At 37.5% G+C, this 22,180-nt stretch overlaps 1 protein-coding gene across 1 annotated transcript in view; it reads right to left on the reverse strand.

Moving 5' to 3' along the window:
• Window positions 1-1,212: 1,212 nt before the first annotated feature.
• LOC126092209 (microsomal glutathione S-transferase 1-like) overlaps window positions 1,213-22,180 on the reverse strand; it is a 40,895-nt gene continuing 19,927 nt past the window's right edge. The window contains exons 2-3 of the mRNA XM_049907703.1: window positions 15,476-15,555; window positions 1,213-2,083 (exon numbers count right to left, since the gene is read on the reverse strand). Coding sequence (XP_049763660.1) covers window positions 1,840-2,083; window positions 15,476-15,555 — 324 coding nt within the window. The 3' untranslated portion in view covers window positions 1,213-1,839. The remainder of the gene's footprint in view (window positions 2,084-15,475; window positions 15,556-22,180) is intronic.

Genomic DNA, 22,180 nt, shown 5'->3' on the forward strand with positions numbered 1-22,180 from the left:
CTGCATTTTCTTGTATGGCAATGGATTTAATCTGGTCACAGATCACAAGTTGTTTTTGTTCATATTTGGCTGTAAGTGAAAGTTCTCTTAACAAACACCTCACAGGTTACAACACTGGGATTTTTTATATCAAATTTATGATACTCCATTTATTATCATACATCAGCTCAGCATGTGAATACCAATGTGCTGCCAACATTCTCTATGGTTTCTAAAGAGGAATTTGGTCAGCAAAAGACTGTTTGTCTCTACATTGATTCACAATTGGAACAATCACTTCCAGAGAAGTTGCAGCAGCCACACAAAAAGATCCACTCTTGACACAAGTTGGCCAGTTCATACAAACTGATTGAGCACATGCTCTTCCTTTGGCAGCCTCCACAGAATTTTGTAATATATTTTTTCCCTTCATGACACGATGCCTTACATCTTTTCAAAGGTGTCCTCTTGTTGAATTTAGATGGATGGTAAGTGGTGATTCCAGAGGTTCTGTGCTCATGTCTATTGCGACTAATGCATCAGTTTCACTGGAGCTTTGCAGAATGAAGAATCATGCCCGACAGTATGTGTATTTGCCACATGTAGATGAGTATATTGTGCAAGTGACTCAAAAGTGTCAGGTATGCAGTTCCAGCAACAAGCACCAGTGCAAACCTACCAGCCACGGTCTACACCATGCAGCCATGGGACTGGATGCATTCAAATTTTGTGTGTCTTTTCTATGGGGCCATGTGTTTGATTTTGATAGGTGTATACTCTCATCTCTTACATGTAATAAAAGTGCTACAGACCTCGATGGGTACTAAGGTACTAAGGTACTCACAACTATTTTTTATGTTGAAGGAGCCACACAAACTCTTGTTCCAGATAATGGTCTGCATTTGACATCCTCAGGTCTTCAGAAATTTTCCACCCACACCTTCAGTTTCCCCTATGTCTAATGGTATGGCAGAATGTTTCATGAGAACATTTAAGATGTACATGGAAAAAAATCTTCACATGTACTCCTATGCAGTGATCTCCTTTCTATCATCATACCAACAACACTGGTCAAAGGCCAAAGCCCAGCATCACTTTTAAATACTTAACTGGTGTCCAATAACACCTGTGCTGTTGAAGAAGTGGACTTACAACATCCACTTTTTTATTGTCATATATAAATCAGATTTTTTTGTATAAAGTAGCATTGGAGCAGATTCCAACAGTAAATGCTATTGGAAAAAAGCAAAATTTTATTGCACCAAGAGAACTTTTTGTTAATGAACACTTGTAAGGAATTCAGCATATAAAATTAACTTGTGATAGCTGGCATAGCCAGTGATGTGTTTCCTGTCCATTCCACACTCACATTTATTCATATTTCATACTCTATCGAGCCATTACAGAGGAGAATGTTTACAAATATGCTATGAGTCATTTGAATACAGTAGTGAAGTGGGTCCATTGCTAAAGTCATTCCCTAACAACAAATCTTTTGGAACATTATTGTCAACTATACTTACAAAGCTTAAATGTGTGTACAAAAGAATGAATTTATTAATGAAACTTAAAGTTGCTCAGTTTTGTAATCATTACAAAACTTAAAAATGTATATCGCATTTCCAAAATATGATTCATATTTGTTTACTTATAATGCCTGTAAAAAAGTAGAAAAACTGCTAAATTTACTGACAGATTGTAATAATCCAAACTACAGCAAAATAGATTCAACTGTGAAACACTAAGTAAATAAATAAGTAAACATTGTTAATTTGGAATAATAGTACATGTTTTTCATGTAACACAAAGATGCTGGAAGTATGAGCTAATGATTGTGTTTCTTTAATCAAACAATCTGTCTTAATAGAAAAACTTCAAAACCTTAAATCCCATAAAGACACAAATCGATAGTGCTCCAAAATGGCAAATTGCTCTTGCCGGCTGTGGAACTGGATACACTGCATACACAATAGTGTGTGCAAGTCGGAAAGCAAAGTATCCACGGTACAGATTTAGTGCCAATTCTCGATCTGGATTAGTCAGTGTATACAAACCACCAATCAACATGAAAACAGGGATGTTTTCTAGATCATGGAGATGGGCCCTGAAACAAAATGAAGATTTTATTTAAAAATACATTGAATTTCAGCCTTGAGAATTGTGGACAGAATGTATTAATACAAAATATGTGAACCCAAAATCTGATTCATTTTTCCATTCAATGTTTATCTAAAATAAACATAATATCTGCATCTCTTAGAATCTGCTTTCATTGTCATAAAATACAGTGAAAGTAACAGACAAAACTGATAAGTAAAATTTGTTCCTTGATGCTGTACATATCATTGTTTCAATATTGTATTTCTACTGAAAACGCTTCACTGCAGTCTATTATATAAGATTACTAGCAACCTGCCCTGGCTTCACATGGGTAGCACTAAGTATCTACAGCCAGTCAATTTGTCTGAAGCAGTGGTAATAAATTATGTACATAAACCCTCCTTTCCTATTGGGCTGTCTGTTGGTGAAAACTGTACCCACCTCTCTACAGTAGTTCATGACATTAGCCTTCACACACAGACAGAAAAAGACACAGTGGGAGCTTTAATTTTTAGTATGTACTGATTTGTGTAAAAGATACATACAGGATGTTCAGTAGGAATGGTCAGTATTCAGGTATATGACAGGAACAATTATTCAAACAAAAATGTCTAGTAAACATGAGTGCTAAAATGAATACCTTGTGAGCTATGAGCACTTTATCTTCGATACTGTAAACAAATCTCTTCCATTGCAATCTTTTGTTATCCATATTTTGAGAAGTGGTAGTAAGAACTAAAAGAAGAAACAAAAAGCCCAGTAATTATGGATTCTAAAGGGCATATCTTAAGAGCTATGAGCACTTGTTCATCTTTGTTAATATGAAATACACCTCTGTTACTGAACAAGTGTTCATAACTTTTAAGTTGTACATTTTATGGGCCATGTCTATCACACAATTCTGTCTTATTTTGGTCTACACTACCTCCTCCCTAAATATGGAAAACAAAGTGCTTGTGGTAGAAGAGATTCGTTTCACAGTACTGACGATGAAATGCTCATGGTATGGATTTTAGAGCCCATGTTTACTAGACTTTTTTTGCTTCGGATTATCATTCCTGCCATATCCCTGAATACTGACCATTCTTTTTGAGACATATATACATTCAAGTCAAGCTTCAGTGCTCTCTTGTATTGTGACAGCTGTTTACTTTACTACTTTTCCCACCAGATACCACCTCCTATGCAGTTGACCAGCTCGAAGCTCCAATCATTGCCACAAGATGTCACTCTAAATGGCAATTAAATACAGAATGACTAACAATACATGTATTACACATCAAGTGAAACACCCAGAAGTGGAGGAGGAATCAAAATGAAACTTCACAGTTTGAGAAAGTATGTGATGTTATTTCAGTATTACAAAACTGAGTCAAATTTATGAAGAATTTGTCAGTATGAGCCCACTTATCAGTATAATGTTGCACCCTTTCTGGTCTGGATGCATGCACTGATTCAGTTGGGAAGAATATAATAAAGCTGCTGTATTCTCTATAGGGGCATGCTGGTGCATAACTGCTGTAACTGATCTGTTACAGCCTGGGTATTGGGGCTGGTATGAAGTTGATCTCTGTGCTGCTACACTGGACTCGCATTCGGGAGGACGACGGTTCAATCCCGCATCCGGTCATCCTGATTTAGGTTTTCCGTGATTTCCCTAAATCACTCCAGGCAAATGCCGGGATGGTTCCTCTGAAAGGGCACGGCCGACTTCCTTCCCAATCCTTCCCTAATCCGATGAGACCGATGACCACGCTGTCTGGTCTCCTTCCCCAAACCAACCAACCAACCTGTGCTGCTTCCACACATGTTCAGTTGGTGACAGGTCTGGAGAATCTTGCTGGGTACAGGAGTACCTCAGCATCATGCAGGCAGTTTATACAGACACAAGCCACGTGTGGACAAACATTATCCTGTTGAAAATAGCACCACCATATTGTCACATGAGACGTAACATATGAGGGTGCAGGAGGTCTGTGATGTACCGTTGTGCCACCAGTGTTCCCTCAGTCTCTACCACTTGCGACTGAAGTGATACCTTATGGGTCCCCATGCCATGACACCAAGAGTAATACTGCTGTGCCTCTCAAAAACATTGGAAGAGTGGGATCCTTCCCCAGGTCGCCACCATACTTGCTGACAGTGACCATCTGGGATAGTGCAGAACTGCAAATCATAATCAGTCCATGCTTCCTAGTCATGGAACTGCTCCAAATACATTACAACTTTTTGTATTGTGATATTAATGGCAGTCTACACATGGGATGGCAGTTCTATTGTCTGACTGCTGTTAGCCTCGGACCAATGGTTTTCAATGGTGCAGAATGTAGCAGTGAGTTCATTACTTGTCTTCAGATGGAAAGTGCAGGTGTTAAGGGTTTCTGATGTACTTGGTGTGTACTATGGTGCTCATCCCTTGTGGTGGTTAGCTGTGGTTGGTTGGAATCGTGATGATGTGTTTGCCTACCCTGACATTCTCATGCGTCCAACACTGGGCCAATGGAGACCCACAACGGGGCTGCTTTCAAACTGCCAAATACTCATAATGCTCTCTCAGATGAATATGTGGCATCTCCATGTCCTTCACAGTGATCACTGAACTACAGATGCTGTTCATGCCTCTTATAGACTCTATCAGGCCTGGTAATGACACTAAACACAAACAACACTAATCTACTTTGGTGGCTGTTCTACCTGTCACAGAAAATTGCAGCTCCAGTCTTTTACCAATTCGCCATTGATGTGTACATGTATGAAGTTACATTGACATCAATCTTTTCTTTTGGGTGCTTCACTTTTTTTATCAGGCAGTGTGTATACACAACCCTTCCTTGTGACTCATTCTAGGTATTAGTGAAAACTGAATCAAAATCCCTACAGTAGTTCCTGAGACTGTCCTTCACATGCAGAGAGATTATTTATAATACATATAGATACAAAACAAAATTAAATCATCTAACAGTAATGAAAAACTTATTACTGTAGTACAAAATTTATAGTAATTAAACAAGAAGGATTGAGTGATTTATTGATTGGCTGACATGACTAATTTGCTTCTTCATTGACCTTTTTATGTGCTCATTGTAAATAAACCTGCAGTGGCTACTGATGCTTATTAATGTGTGTTCTGTAAGAATTATTAACAGGTAAAAGCAATGTGCCGGACCTGTACTTAACCTCTTGCGAAGACTCTCTTCTGGTAGAATGTTGATTGCTAAAGACAAAAGTATGATCTTGCGTAGTTTTAAGTTCTCTAAAAGATTCCATGAAGCTCAGTACCACAAAATCTTAAGACCCGACTAAATTATTTTTGATATTAAACCTTACTTCAAACAGCTTTATGCTGAATGTAAACAAAGAAATACTCAATAAAATCCACAAACTGTGTATTAGTAGCCATTAGTAGCTAAAAGCACATTCATAGATTTCATGTGTCAACCACGTGGAGTATGTTCTGTTATTAGCAGTCAGTGGCTAACAAAGAGGTAAAAATGGCAACTTATTGCAAAAATTGTAAGTAACACTTAATTTACATTAATTTATAGTTGTGCACTATGTCAACTGTCCCCCTCAGGAGACACCACCTTAATGAAACACTGTCCTTGTAGGTGAGGGGGTTTCCGTGACCCAATGAAGTGGAGGGCTATACTGGCGGTAGTCTAATTACTGGCAGGGCCTCCCAAGCTGGAAAGATCTCCATAGAGGATCCAGATGAAGTGTGTCTCACAACATCCTGTCTAGTGCCCTGTCCTGTCCTATCCTATCCTATCTCATCCCATCTTATACTCCCCCTTCCTTTCCTTTTCCTCTAGGTGATTGTGTGGCAGCAGGCTCAGTCCCCTAATGTGAACAAAAACACATATCATAGAAACTAAAAGGAGAAGGAGAACTATGTCAACTGCAAAAATTGATGTGTCTTTGACTGCAAGATTGATGGATTCCAGCTGCAGTTAATCATGTTCTAAAAATACACTGGAGTAACAGTGCATGTTGAAATGGAACAGTCACACTGGCTCATTTGTAGCCAAAGCAAATGACAGGCTTTGATATCTACAACCTACCCCCATGAATCATGGACCTTGCCATTGGTGGGGAGGCTTGCGTGCCTCAGTGATACAGATAGCCTTACCGTAGGTGCAACCACAACGGAGGGGTATCTGTTGAGAGGCCAGACAAACGTGTGGTTCCTGAAGAGGGGCAGCAGCCTTTTCAGTAGTTGCAGGGGCAACAGTCTGGATGATTGACTGATCTGGCCTTGTAACACTTACCAAAATGGCCTTGCTGTGCTGGTACTGCGAACGGCTGAAAGCAAGGGGAAACTATGGCCATAATTTTTCTCTAGGGCATGCAGCTTTACTGTATGGTTAAATGATGATGGCGTCCTTTTGGGTAAAACATTCCGTAGGTAAAATAGTCCCCCATTTGGATCTCCGGGCGGGGACTACTCGAGAGGATGTCGTTATCTGGCGAAAGAAAACTGGTGTTCAACGGATCGGAGCGTGGAATGTCAGATCCCTTAATCAGGCAGACAGGTTAGAAAATTTAAAAAGAGAAATGGATAGGTTAAAGTTAAATATAGTGGGAATTAGTGAAGTTCGGTGGCAGGAGGAACAAGACTTCTGGTCAGGTGACTACGGGGTTATAAACACAAAATCAAATAGGGGTAATGCAGGAGTAGGTTTAATAATGAATAGGAAAATAGGAATGCGGGTAAGCTACTACAAACAGCATAGTGAACGCATTATTGTGGCCAAGATAGATATGAAGCCCACGCCTACCACAATAGTACAAGTTTATAGGCCAATGCATATGACGAAGAAATTGAAGAAATGTATGATGAAATAAAAGAAATTATTCAGATAGTGAAGGGAGACAAAAATTTAATAGTCATGGGTGACTGGAATTTGTCAGTAGGAAAAGGGAGAGAAGGAAACATAGTAGGTGAATATGGATTGGGGGTAAGAAAGAGGAAGCCGCCTGGTAGAATTTTGCACAGAGCACAACCTAATCATAGCTAACACTTGGTTCAAGAATCATAAAAGAAGATTGTATACATGAAAGAAGCCTGGAGATACTGACAGGTTTAAGATAGATTACGTAATGGTAATACAGAGATTTCGGAACCAGGTTTTAAATTCTAAGACATTTCCAGGGGCAGATATGGGCTCTGACCACAATCTATTGGTTACGAACTGCAGATTGAAACTGAAGAAACTGCAAAAAGGTGGGAATTTAAGGAGATGGGACCTGGATAAACTAACTAAACCAGAGGTTGTACAGAGTTTCAGGGAGAGCATAAGGGAACAATTGACAAGAATGGGGGAAAGAAATACAGTAGAAGAAGAATGGGTAGCTTTGAGGGATGAAGTGGTGAAGGCAGCAGAGGATCAAGTAGGTAAAAAGACGAGGGCTAGTAGAAATCCTTGGGTAACAGAAGAAATATTGAATTTAATTGATGAAAGGAGAAAATATAAAAATGCAGTAAATGAAGCAGGCAAAAAGGAATACAAACGTCTCAAAAATGAGATCGACAGGAAGTGCAAAATGGCTAAGCAGGGATGGCTAGAGGACAAATGTAAGGGTGTAGAGGCTTATCTCACTAGGGGTAAGATAGATTCTGCCTACAGGAAAATTAAAGAGACCTTTGGAGAAAAGAGAGCCACTTACATGAATATCAAGAGCTCAGATGGAAACCCAGTTCTAAGCAAAGAAGGGAAAGCAGAAATGTGGAAGGAGTATACAGAGGGTCTATACAAGGGTGATGTTCTTGAGGACAATATTATGGAAATGGAAGAGGATGTAGATGAAGATGAAATGGGAGATATGATACTGCGTGAAGAGTTTGACAGAGCACTGAAAGACCTGAGTCGCAACAAAGCTCCGGGAGTAGACAACATTCCATTAGAACTACTGACAGCCTTGGGAGAGCCAGTACTGACAAAACTCTACCATCTGGTGAGCAAGATGTATGAGACAGACGAAATACCCTCAGACTTCAAGAAGAATATAATAATTCCAATCCCAAAGAAAGCAGTTGTTGACAGATGTGAAAATTACCGAACTATCAGTTTAATAAGTCACAGCTGCAAAATACTAACATTAATTCTTTACAGATGAATGGAAAAACTAGTAGAAGCTGACCTCGGGGAAGATCAGTTTGGATTCCGTAGAAATATTGGAACACGTGAGGCAATACTGACCCTACGACTTATCTTAGAAGCTAGATTCAGGAAAGGCAAACCTACATTCCTAGCATTTGTAGACTTAGAGAAAGCTTTTGACAATGTTGACTGGAATACTCTCTTTCAAATTCTAAAGGTGGCAGGGGTAAAATACAGGGAGCGAAAAGTTATTTACAATTTGTACAGAAAGCAGATGGCAGTTATAAGAGTCGAGGGACATGAAAGGGAAGCAGTGGTTGGGAAGGGAGTGAGACAGGGTTGTAGCCTCTCCCCGATGTTGTTCAATCTGTATATTGAGCAAGCAGTAAAGGAAACAAAAGAAAAATTCGGAGTAGGTATTAAAATCCATGGAGAAGAAATAAAAACTTTAAGGTTCGCCGATTACATTGTAATTCTGTCAGAGACAGCAAAGGACTTGGAGGAGCAATTGAATGGAATGGATAGTGTCTTGAAAGGAGGATATAAGATGAACATCAACAAAAGCAAAACAAGGATAATGGAATGTAGTCGAATTAAGTCGGGTGATGCTGAAGGAATTAGATTAGGAAATGAGACACTTAAAGTAGTAAAGGAGTTTTGCTATGTGGGGAGCAAAATAACTGATGATGGTCGAAGTAGAGAGGATATAAAATGTAGACTGGCAATGGCAACGAAAGCGTTTCTGAAGAAGAGAAATTTGTTAACATCGAGTATAGGTTTAAGTGTCAGGAAGTCGTTGCTGAAAGTATTTGTATGGAGTGTAGCCATGTATGGAAGTGAAACATGGACAATAAATAGTTTAGACAAGAAGAGAATAGAAGCTTTCGAAATGTGGTGCTACAGAAATTCTGAAGATGAGATGGGTGGATCACATAACCAATGAGGAAGTATTGAATAGGATTGGGGAGAAGAGAAGTTTGTGGCACAACTTGACTAGAAGAAGGGATCGGTTGGTAGGACATGTTCTGAGGCATCAAGGGATCACCAGTTTAGTATTGCAGGGCAGCGTGGAGGGTAAAAATCGTAGAGGGAGACCAAGAGATGAATACACTAAGCAGATTCAGAAGGATGTAGGTTGCAGTAGGTACTGGGAGATGAAGAAGCTTGCACAGGATAGAGTAGCATGGAGAGCTGCATCAAACCAGTCTCAGGACTGAAGACCACAACAACGATATCTACAATTACATCTACACCCTAAAAACAACTGTGAAGTGCATGACAGAGGGTAATTTCCATTGTACTGCAAAGGATTCTGGGATACTGTAAATTATCTACAATTGAAGATTGCTTATAAAATACTAATACTGTGCATATTGAAGTACTGATCATGTGTGTGCAGTCTGTGTGTGGGGGGGGGGGGGGGATGGGGGGGGGGGGGGATCACGAGAGGCACATGACATGGAAAAATAGATTGGGAGGGATAGACAGAACGGAAGAAGAGGAGGGGGATATTAGAGATGAAAGTGTGAGTGTAGATTAATGGTGTAAAGTGGGAGGCATGGGAAAAGGATGTAACTGGGTGTGGGATAGTGGCTAGCAGGCTATGTTGCAAGAAATATTCTCATTTATGTAACTCACAATTTAGTTTGGGGCCCACACCCCTGAGCAATATTCTAGGAAGGGTCACACAAGTATTTCATAAACAATATCGTTTTGGATAGCCATTTCCTGTTTGTATGGATTTGGAGTACATTGGTGTTGGGAGAGAAAATCCTGATGACCAGTTTGGTGAATTGAGTGCCCAAATCTTTGCTGCTACATGGCACAGAATGCTTAACAGCAGGCTAGGGTTTTTCACATTATAGATACGTTTTGCCAATGGTAGGGCTGGAGTATTTGGTACTGGTACTGGAAGGTGTTTATGACAACATATGCAATGGGGTCAGTCACTTTTGTAATATCTACATGCAGCTAATACAACATATGTCTCACAAAAAATGTAGCAATGGTTTTTATTTAAATATTTTGGGCTCTTGTGCCACGTTGGGATGAACTTCTTGTTGTTAGTTATGAACAAGAAATTCATCTGACCATAGCAAAATAGCTTGGAATATTTTAATAAGTGTGACATTTACAGCCATGAAAGTTTACATTTTTACAATGGTTTTTGGGAAAACCAAAAGGCTGCAGGGATGTCTTGAATTTTTATATCCAGTGAATGTTGTAAAAAATTGAAATTATTTTCAAAGATTTTAAATATTAGTTTTGTCTAGCATTTAATTGTAGGTTGTCTTCTGAAACAGTTGAATAATACAAGTTATGCCAATATGAATGTGGGTTTTCATGCTTATTACACCGTACCTCAGTATGTGTTACACTCTACCCAGCACTGGGAAAAATTGTAACAATTTACATTCATACTTAACATGCTCAGTAACTACACCAATTTCAAAGCCTCACTCAGTCTGTGAGCTTTAAATGATTGTTAAGGGATCCTTAAAAAAATACATAAAAGAAAAATGTCTTCACAAATACATTTTTCAAAATTTAAGAAAATAACTTTTTTGTTACACAGTGCCCCATCTTCCCCTATATATCATGTTCCATAAATCGTGTCATGCAGGAGGGAATACTTGGATGTGGAATGAATCAAATTACACATTAATATGCAGAAGCAGCAACTGTAGACTACTCCCATAATGTAAGATAACAACAAATTTTGACTAGGTATAGTCTACTTATACTGATGCTTATGGGAATTACTTCTAAATTATTTTATATAGGTTTATCACATTAATAAAAAAGCAACTGCTCTGATAACAGCTATGCTCCTCTAATGTGACCTAGTACTCAAATGCTGATTTTATCCAATAAAAACTATGCATGCCAAAGACTCATTTGGTATCTTTTGGGCAGGCAGTGAGCCCAACCTTAATGAAGAGGATCACAACTTCATTGAAAAGGCAGGAGCTCGATTTGAGAGAGACAGACTAAAAGTAATCATAGAAAAATACATTACGTATTCCTGACATTGTATCAGTGTGGGGGCAACCTGCAGTAGGGTGGACTCTGAAGAAGCATTCAAATGCAAGATGGCTAGTAAGGCTTGGATAAGCAGTTTCAGCAAGGCTACGTTGCCATCTTTGGATCTTGTGCTTGATGATGTAGTGTTATAAAACATTAAGATCCAGAGAGGCAACATAGCCTTGCCAAAAATGGTTACCTAAGCCAAATAAATGCTTTACTAGTGATCTTGGCATGTAAATGTTTCTTCAGAGACAATAGGAAAAACAAATATTAATTATGTTAGTAAAAGAAGGCATTAAGGTCATAAATAGCAATGTGCAAATTCACAACAATGATATCTGGCATAAAACAGATTTCATGTGGGTAAATAATAATGGAAGTGCTACAATCTTCTCCTAGCAATAAATGTTGTACTTAATTACATATAAAATCAGCTGTTCATTATGGGGTGAATGACTGTCCTACTGTATGAATAAAATCATAGAAGAGTGTGAAAACCTTCTTTGTGTACACAAATAATGCTGTAAATGTTCTTTATATTTTACAGTTGTTTAAAATAACTTTATGCACAGAAAATAAATTACAGCATACAAGTTCAAGCACAGCTCTAGATGACCCCTATGATCTATTTGTAGAGTGGTGAAATCAAGATCTGTTTAATATCAATGAACACTGTAGTGCAGACTCTATAACGCGACAGATGCATGCAAGTGTAACTAACAAGAGCTTAGACAGCCCAGAGAGGAGTGGTGCTGGGGAAAAACCCACCACTCATGCAGTGCTAGCAGCGTACACCACTGTTTTATGCTTCTGCAAGAGCAGACTGACACATTGTCAAAGGGAACACCAATTCCTTCTGGTATTGTGAAAGTCATACCTCTTCGTGAAATACAATTAGTCTCTTCACTAATTTAGAAAAGAAAAGAAGACAATCAGCAATGCACAACCCAAAGCAAGCCAAAGTACACAAATTGTTTGGTAATGGTTGCCCCACGATTACTTGCTTAGGTTGCTACTGTTATAAATGTGATACTTGAGATCCAACAGCAGTAAGTTATATTACCATAACTCAATACACCTTCCACCTAAAACTGTCATGTTAAAGTGTCCTCAAAATAATAATTATTTACAACCAAAACAGAAACTGTTGGATTTCAGCTGAGAGAAGTAAAATTTCGTAAATATTGTTGGATCTCTGGTTTTCTGAATTTTCTAAAATTCTTTTGTTATGATAGTGATTAGAAGCAAGAAAAAGTGTTTTGCAGCAGTTTTCAGCAAAAAACATTTCATACATTCTTTACCTTCTTCTTGGCATCTATTCACACCCTCAAACCTTAGAAGTTGAGACTCCTGTTGGAAACAACTTTATCTTCTACAAATAAGTCAAAGTGAAACTGAAGTTCATGGACAACCATACTGCCAACATACACATGTGTTAGTTATCATCATCATCATCATTATCAGGTTGCATGTTCATTTTTCCAGGTGCTGATGATGAGCCTCTTGCAACTTTTTCTATTCTTGTACAGCTCTTCTGTATGGACCCTCTCCTAGAGGAGACCACAGCATTCACAAAATTCTTATGCAAAAGCTAGAACTTTACAGAGTGAGCGGTACAGCATTCAATCTGATAAAACCCTACTTAATGAACAGATATCAAAAAGTAGAAATATGAGATTAGCAGATTAATAAATGCTACTCATATATGGGGAAGATTCTAAATGGTGTGCCTGAGGGAAGTGTCCAAAGGTCACTCACCTTTCAGATGAAATCCATTTTATTTGCAGATGACACAAATAGTTCAATTAAGGGGATGCATCTAAAAACATCTACACATGGAGCTGAAAGTGTGTACATAGACTAGATAACAGGTTTGGAAATAATAAACTGATATCGAATTAGAAAAAAAGAAACAGATATTATGAACTTTAAAAACAATCATTAAAAAAGTAAAGAGTTAATGCAAAAAATTGGACAACAAACTTGCGCAAGTACTTTGTGTAAACTCTTTAGGGTCTCCACCTCAATGATAAATCAACATGGACTGAATACCTCAGTAGTATAAGCAGTAAATTAAATTCAGACTGCTATGCACTATGAAAGTTAGCCAAAATTGTTAGTACTGAAGTCCTTTGCACACTTAGAATCAATGTCATATGGAACAGAACTATGGGAAAGGTAAATAAGTATGAAGGAGGTACTCATCATACAGAAAAGGCCAATATGCTTAATGACCAATGTGAAACAATGAACAAGATGCTTTCAAACATTCAAACTACTAAATATTTAAACAGTAACAGATATTTATGTATACACCAGATGTCTCCCCTAAAAGTCATAGGCATATTGTCTCTAATGTTTTGGCAGATATTTACAATTTTGTTCTTAAATTGTGTAACTGGAGTCAATCCAAACAATTACTGCTAATAAGGTTGTGACGGGATACTCAATGTAAAACAAGAGGCGATAGTTTGTTATCCATTACAAAAAACTTATTTTTAAATCAAAATTTTACATGCCCATTTGATAGAGCTCTCCTAGATTAGTCTAGCCTGACTTTCATTCTACTGACATGTATTAACAGGAATAGTAACTAATGATGAATAAACAGGAATCCAGCAGTAACTTAGTAGTGCTGCCTGCTTGGTGGTAGTAGTCAGAATGGGTCAGGGCAGTGCTGGGCACTTTAAAAAAAATCATTGTGTGTGTGTGTGTGTGTGTGTGTGTGTGTGTGTGTGTGTAATACTAGTACACTCTGAGAAGAACATTAGTAATTAGAATTAACAAAAAAACAGGAGGTTCATCTGTACGAAACAGTGAACTGTTGGATACTGAGAATAAACCAACGTGGGACAGGTCATTATGAGAAAAGTGTATCACATTCAACTGTCTTCAAAGCAATATTAGTCAAGTAAAGAATATTAATGCCTTTAAGCACACAGCAAGAGAAATACTGGAGAAAAGCCTATTTTATTCTTTAAATGAATTTACTGATTGTTGCAAGGAAAAGCCAAAAGTATGACTTATGCAAAAGCAAGAAAAAAGAATTAATCATCATTCAGTCTTGATAAACAATGTATATGAATGAAAATTTAAACAAAAGGGAATTAGTCATATACTGTAAAGAAGAACTGAATATATGAAAATATCATACACCGCATGTACTATGCTGCAATTTGTGCTATAAATGCACTAAATTGTGAATACTGTATATAATTGTCATTAAGTGATCAAAGTATCAAGATCCATTTGTAATTATGAAACATGTATCAACTGAAGTACATCAAATAAATAAACTTTCAGTGACACCCTTATTATTTTGATTCATCTTCCCCTTCAACCATTCATCATGTTAACAAGGGGTTGAAAAATTTCACACATCACAGTGACCTCATGCTGAAGTGTGTAGGTAACCATCTTGCAGATATACAAATGTATTAATAATAGTTTATTGTAATTTTGTATATCTGTATTGACAGAATTAAGAATTTTAACTTCTGGAGTTAAATAATGGTCAGCAATTTGGTGTCAGAAGTTTGAAAGTATTAAAGGCAATGTTAAGAAATACCAGTTGCAGAGAAGTAGGAAGGATTTTGGAAAGAAAATTTGTCCTTTTGGGTCAGAATATGGGGATAGTAAAAGTTCTGACAGAGGCTGTGGTTCAGTTGATCCAGTCTATGATTTATTGTTAATGAGAGGATAATGGATGTCACCTGGTTGTGGGAGTGGTTGGAAAGTTACATGCATGGAGGATATGCCACAGAAATTTGTTTATGATTAGTTTTGTGTGGTACTCACAGCCTGTGAAGACAATGACCACAACTTCAGATACTGAGTTGGAACTGATCATCATGGCAGCTGTACTATTTATGTATGTGGGTGGCAAGACTTTATGAAAAAAGGCATATTTATGTACAAGGAGAGTGGTCAGGAAACTGGAGGTGTTGTTGGTGTACTTTATATGGATGGAGACTGACATCACAAGATTGTCAGTTTGTTTTAACAATAGTGAGATTGTAGAAACTGATGATAAAAATTTATCAATTTTTAAGGAACAAGTGATTTGTAATAAATTAAGAGTGGACTTTACATGTAGATCATTTTGTAAATCAGTTACAGAGTGATAAAATTACAGGTTTATCATCCACTTCCTCCATTAATACATGAAACTGTCATTTCAGCCTGCTTCAAAAAATTGTTCACTTGACTGAGCATCTCAAACATATTGTACCAACACATGAACTTCCCACAATAGGTAATAAGTTTACCTGCGAACTCTTTCCACATCTGGATCATCCTGTTTTAAGGAACCATCAAAAAACTTTACATCTTCAGGATTTACAAACACCTGAAAAGAAAGAACATGATTAAGATGCTATGACTTTATTATACAGAATTACTGATGAGCAATAATAAGAATATTTTTTTCATATAAATGACAATAAACAAGTTGTATTTACAACAGCAACTTAAATATCTCAATCATAAGGAGAAGGAATAGTGATGAACAATAACTATCATTATGTTTTGTCATATAAAATAGTTTTTTAAATGCTCATACAAGGTTAGAATGAGATTACTGACTTGTCTTATCTCACTACATTACTGTTTATGAAAGCTCAGCTTGAAATATATGTTGGCTTTGTAATTAGTAGTTGACATGTTGTTACACAAATTTACACCACTGACCTTAGCCTGCAGCCATATTTCAAACATTCCTCCCACATAAGCAATCTTCATTCATTAACATCATCATGCATCCCTAAGAAAGATCATTAAGTTGGTCTGGTACTGATTATAGTTGCATATTGTTACTAATTAGCAGATGTACGGTATGTTCTGTATAGAGCCAAAAAGCCATTTTAAAATAGGCTAACATTTCTGACTCTCATATCTAATTTTCGTCAGAGTTCATCAGCATGCCACTATGGTTCAAGAAGAATTAATGTTAGATATACATCTGCACACATGTTGTATGCAGTGATTATGTGCTCATCCACTACTTTGGCAACACAGTTTTATTGCTTCAATTGCACATCATCTGTGCAGACTCCCAGAATAATTTGAATCTTCAAGAAAAGAGCCAAGGAATGTATTAGGCAATAAACAATTTTCAAATACTACTTCTAACTCATTTCACAGAAAACAATTACATGTTCTGAAAAATAACTTCTATATTTTATGATCACACTATTCATCATTTGTCTACATACTTAACAGATATGTGATCTAATGAATACTTCCAAGAGGAATGTACTGAATGAATGCAGGTTTTTAACTGTGATCGTTAACTCTTATAATCCCAAAAAGGATAAGTAATCTTTACAGTTTATTGATATAAATTACAGAATTGGCTCTATGGGTAGTATTTTAGCTTTTTGAAATTTATAATGGGCTATTCAGATATGTTTTGTGATGTAGGAAACTGTCAGTCTTTCTCAAATTACTTAAAGAAACAAGAACGTACTCTTGTTTGTGAGAGGTGGGAACACATAATGCATCCAGGAACATTGTCAAACATGATTGTTTTGGATAAGATCATTTGACACTAACTAAAAGCCAGTAACTTGTTTTGTTACATTGGCATGTCCAGGAGAGTATTGAAATCTTGTGTGGACATGACAGGACTCAGCCATGTTAGCAATCAGCTGCATGACCCAAGGCATATTTGATAGCTATGCTGATGTGCTCATGTATATAATTGGGAAAAGGAAGGAATCTCTAAATACGGATCCCTTACTTTTCTGACAGTTATGTCAAAGGCTTTTAAGAAAGTGTGATAAAATAGATACACACTTCTTTGAAAGTAACTGATTAATAACATCTTAGGTTGGGTTTTATAAGAGAAAACTACTTTTATGTCTCACTTTCATTCATTCATTTGTTGTTTGTCAAGTTAAGATGTGATAGAATAAAATAAGAAAATAATCCTGCTTACATTTTCCATGATTTTTCTTCCATGCTGTATTGTGAAATTGCAGTTCGGGTACAAAAATTTTACTTCATCAATAGCACATTATTTGCCTGGCACTGGTCTGGGTGGCCGAGCGGTTCTAGGTTGTAATGATTTATGTAGGGGTGACAAATTTTTTGTCGAGTGAGCTCACTATGTAAGAGTCTGGAACTGCGCGACTGCTATGGTCACAGGTTCGAATCCTGCCTCGGGCATGGATGTGTATGTCCTTAGGTTGTTTATGTTTAACAAGTTCAAAGTTCTAGGGGACTGATGACCTCAGAAGTTAAGTCCCATAGTGTTCAGAGCCATTTGAGCCATTTGCATGGCCTAAATCTTATGCCCAAAATAAGAAACAGAAGACCATATTGACAACATTCATCAACAAACTTTAAAAATCATTAGAAGGTATTAAAAAACCTGTTATGCTCATTGATGATGCATGAAATTCTACTAAAAGAACTAATCTATACCACAACAGAACCAGTGACAAAGAGATGAACAGGGATATACTTGATTCAAAACAAACATCTAACTCTTGTACCTATAAGAAAATTATGATGCAGTTTCAAACCAATAGAAACTATTAATATGTCTCAGAGACAAATATTGTTGTTCAGTTACAACATGAAATTTGTGCTCTTGTATGGCAAGAGGTGGGAACATGTAATGCATCCAAGAACATTGTGGAACATGATAGTTTTGGTGATCCAAATGTTACAGTGTAGAGAGACATAATATTGCATGGGTGTACTGACCTCCAAATCTTTGAACATGTTACACTCACCAATCAGCATTACTGTGACACTGTACTCCTTCCCCAGGTATGTCTTTTCAGGGGTGCATTTGGTTTTGACTTCATTGTTTTGGATGACAACCTGCAAACACACTGAACTGTGCAGGTGGAGAAGCTTGAAGATATTCAGCGAAATGGACTGATCTGTCCATTCCCCCAACATAAATCCCATGGAACATGTGTGGGATGCTTTGGGGAGATGTACTGCAGCACATCCATATGCACCAATGATCATCCAGTAGTTGTAAACCATGCTGGTGGAAGAATTGAATGCCCTACCACAGGAACTCCTTACCAACCTCGTGGCCAGCTTGGGAGCAAGTTACAGAGCATGCATTGCCATCTGAGGTGATCACACACACTGTGAAGAACTATGTCTCAACTTTTGTAACATCCAGGGGACCATCATAAATCGTGTTGACTTCAGTTAATTATTGTATTTGAATAAAAGTGTCATTTCTGTTCATCTCATTGTATATTTTTTTGTTTGCTTCTGTACTGTACTGTACTATGGCAGTTCTTTTTATGTGCAACCCAAGTTTTATTGAGCCATATTACTTGGTAGTGACACATTGTTCAAAAGTTACATTTGTCCTTAGGTTTTACTTACTTGTGTATTTGTAGTCTGTTGTAATTTAATTGTAAAAGATGGAAATTCTTGGTGGAAGGCAGTGATTATGGCAGAAGGAACTGCCTCTATAGCTCATGTCATAATAGCTGATGTGAAAAAATAAGGTGTGGTCTGGACGGTTCTTACAGTGCATATTTTACTTGGCTTTCAGTTTTGTTATTATTCTCCTCATGGTTTATAGTCCCTTAAAGGTTCTCATTTGAGTCGCTCAGTCATTATCTCGCTCATTCCATATGATATTTTAGAAGTTTACAAGTATTTTCTAGTGGCTCAGAAATTCCTATCTTTGCAGGAAAAAACATTTCAGTGGTCAAAGTGGAGACTTGCAGGCATTTATTTAGTGACCAGCTTTAATTATGCAATATGGCAGGGCAGACTGAGGAAACAAGGAGCCAAATGGGGAAGTTTAGCTTCCTGGAGCCTTTTTCTAAAGGTAAATGATGGCCTGGGAAGGATGAGGCAATGTGGTCCAATGATGTTCCAGTGCCTTAATCCCAAATGAGTTTCCTCCAGGCCTGCAAAATAGTTGTCAACTCCGGCGATCAATTCTTTGTTTGAAGTGAATGTTTGTCCACCAGGAACAATTTTCAGTTTTGAGGGAAAAGGAAGTCTGATGGAGCCATATCAGGTGAATGAGGCGGGCGTGGCAACAATTCATACCTTCGTTCATCTAATTTTGCTATGGTGACAGCACATGTTTGCGGGTGCACATTCTCTTGATGGAAGATGACTTTCTTCCTTGCTAAACTGTTTTTTTTGGGTATCTTTTGTTGTAATCTGTCCAGGAAGTTATCGTCACATCCGAAAACACTGATGCCATGACCTTTTCCGCTGAAAGAATTGTCTTTGCTCTCTTTAGTGGCAAAGAATCAGCATGTTTCCACTGCTTTGACTGTTATTTTGTCTGTGGGGTACAGTAGTGCACCCAAGTTTCATCTTAGATCACAAACCGGCACAAAAAATCTTGTTCGTTTCTCCTAAAATGAGCCAAACATTGTTCCGAGATGTCCATTCTCATGTGTTTTTGATTCAGCATCAAGAGTCGTGGCACCCATCTTGCAGATATTTTTTTCATTTCCAGTTTTTCAATTGAAATGTGTTATACGCTTTCAGATGACATCTGTCAAGTGTGAGCAATTTCATGCTCTTTCAGTCAGCAATCCTCCATGACCATTTTGTGCACTTCTGCAATGATTCTGGAGTAGTGACAAATCTTGGCCGACCACTGTGCGAATCATCATCCAAGCTCTCCTGACCAAATTTAAATTCATTTGTCCACTTGGCAACAGCTGAATATAAAGGAGCAAAGTCCCTCAGTGTATTCTGGAAATCGGCATGAATGTCCTTTGCTTCCATACCTTTCTTTATGAAATACTTAATCACTGCTCAAATCTTGATTTTTTCCATCTTTGCAAATCACTATGTGGGAACAACAAAAGAGCCACATCACTGCCACAGCTCTCTTGCAAGAGCACTGACATGGCATGTGTTTACAGGCAACAGTCCAATGAATATCACGTGAACAACTCGTTGCACTAACACTGACCTCTCGTGGTGATTCCGAGAACGTTTCAAACTACCCATCATACGATTAGTGGAAAAGCCTAAGCCCCTTACAGCCTTTACCACTGATTGGTTATGAGTTTAATAGAGTCTCATTCAAGTTATCAATCAGAACAGCTGTACTTTCTCAATTAATGAACCAAATATTTTCCGATATTAAATTTTCTTACATCTAAAATTGTTCAGGCAATTTAGTCATAAAAAAGTAAGACTACAGAAGATCACTTTCAGCACTTACTTCAAGTTTTTTTTCTGTCTTTGTGAACCATTTCTTATAGTTAACCCATATAAAATGAAGTTAGCATGTCTTACAATCCAGTGTTTGGAGTATGTGGTTTCACTGGATGGTATTACTATAGATCCAAAATGGGTACAATCCATCCTGGGCTTTCTGCCTCCTAAAAACAATAAATTTATAGCCCATTTTATTGGGATGGCAAACTTCTTTAGAAAGTTTATTCCTAGATTCACCCATAAAATGACATCATTAAATGAGTTATGTAAGAAAGGGCAGCGTCTGAGTTTATCAAATCATGGAAGCCACCCTCTAGAGCTTTGAAGCACATTAAGCACTCCAGTGCTAGCTTAACCAGATTTTAATAAACAGTTCACACTGTTCTATAAACTGATGCATCAGTGTTGTGAATAAGAGAAGTTTTACTGCAAGAAAGTGAGGAGGGGCAGTTAGAATATTGGCTTTCGGTTTTGAAGTTTGTAACATTTGAGAGAATGATAATGTCGTGGCCGATACACTTAGTAGTGAAGCCTATACTCTCAAGGATGACATTGTATACTGTAGTGCTCAAAAAGATGTTGTTGTTATGGTCTTCAGTCCTGAGACTGGTTTGATGCAGCTCTCAATGCTACTCTATCCTGTGCAAGCTGCTTCATCTCCCAGTACCTACTGCAACCTACTCTTCCCCACATCATCTGGAGACACACACACACACACACACACACACACACACACACACACACACACACACACAGCAAAAAAAAATTATATATATATATATATATAATATATATAGATGATGAGACTTACCAAACAAAAGCGCTGGCAGGTCGATAGACACACAAACAAACACAAACATACACACAATTCTAGCTTTCGCAACCAATGGTTGCCTCGTCAGGAAAGAGGGAAGGAGAAGGAAAGACAAAAGGATATGGGTTTTAAGGGAGAGGGTAAGGAGTCATTCCAATCCCGGGAGCGGAAAGACTTACCTTAGGGGGAAAAAAGGACAGGTATACACTCACACACACACACACATATCCATCCACACAAACACAGACACAAGCAGACATTGTGTGTATGTTTGTGTTTGTGTGTCTATCGACCTGCCAGCGCTTTTGTTTGGTAAGTCTCATCATCTTTCTTTTTAAATATATATTTCCCACGTGGAATGTTTCCCTCTATTATATTCACATTAAATATATATATATATATATATATATATATATATATATATATATATATATATATATATATTAACTCCAAACTACACATACACACACACAGCACAAAAAATATATAACACACACACACACACAAACAAATGCATACACGAACAGACCACAGATACTTCAATAGTTACACTCATAAATTTTGCAATAACATTCGATCTTTGGCAAAAACATTTGACAGACGGTAACAGAAACCAAAACATTGCTTTAAAACAAGCGTTCAGTGCATAGTGTTTTGGAATGGGGAAAAAAACCGCAAATTGGCGTTCATAAGAAGAAGAACAACACCAAAAACGCAACAGGAGCGTAATATGTAGGAAATTGTCCACGCAGCCTGTAAGTACAGTTCCAAAACATTACTACTTAATAGGGGATACTAACCACCAGAACTGTTTATAACCTATAGGCACAATGACAAAAATGTAAATAAAATAGCTAACATATGTACATATTCCAGGCCACTGATGATGCCTTGCAGAAAATAAAGGCGAAACGCGCATGGCACTAAAATTGTGTTTTATTCAGTTGCTGTCAGACGGTCCATAAGTAAAAATTATTAATAT

Source organism: Schistocerca cancellata, chromosome 1, assembly GCF_023864275.1.
Source record: "Schistocerca cancellata isolate TAMUIC-IGC-003103 chromosome 1, iqSchCanc2.1, whole genome shotgun sequence".
NCBI classification, from domain to species: Eukaryota; Metazoa; Arthropoda; class Insecta; order Orthoptera; family Acrididae; genus Schistocerca; species Schistocerca cancellata.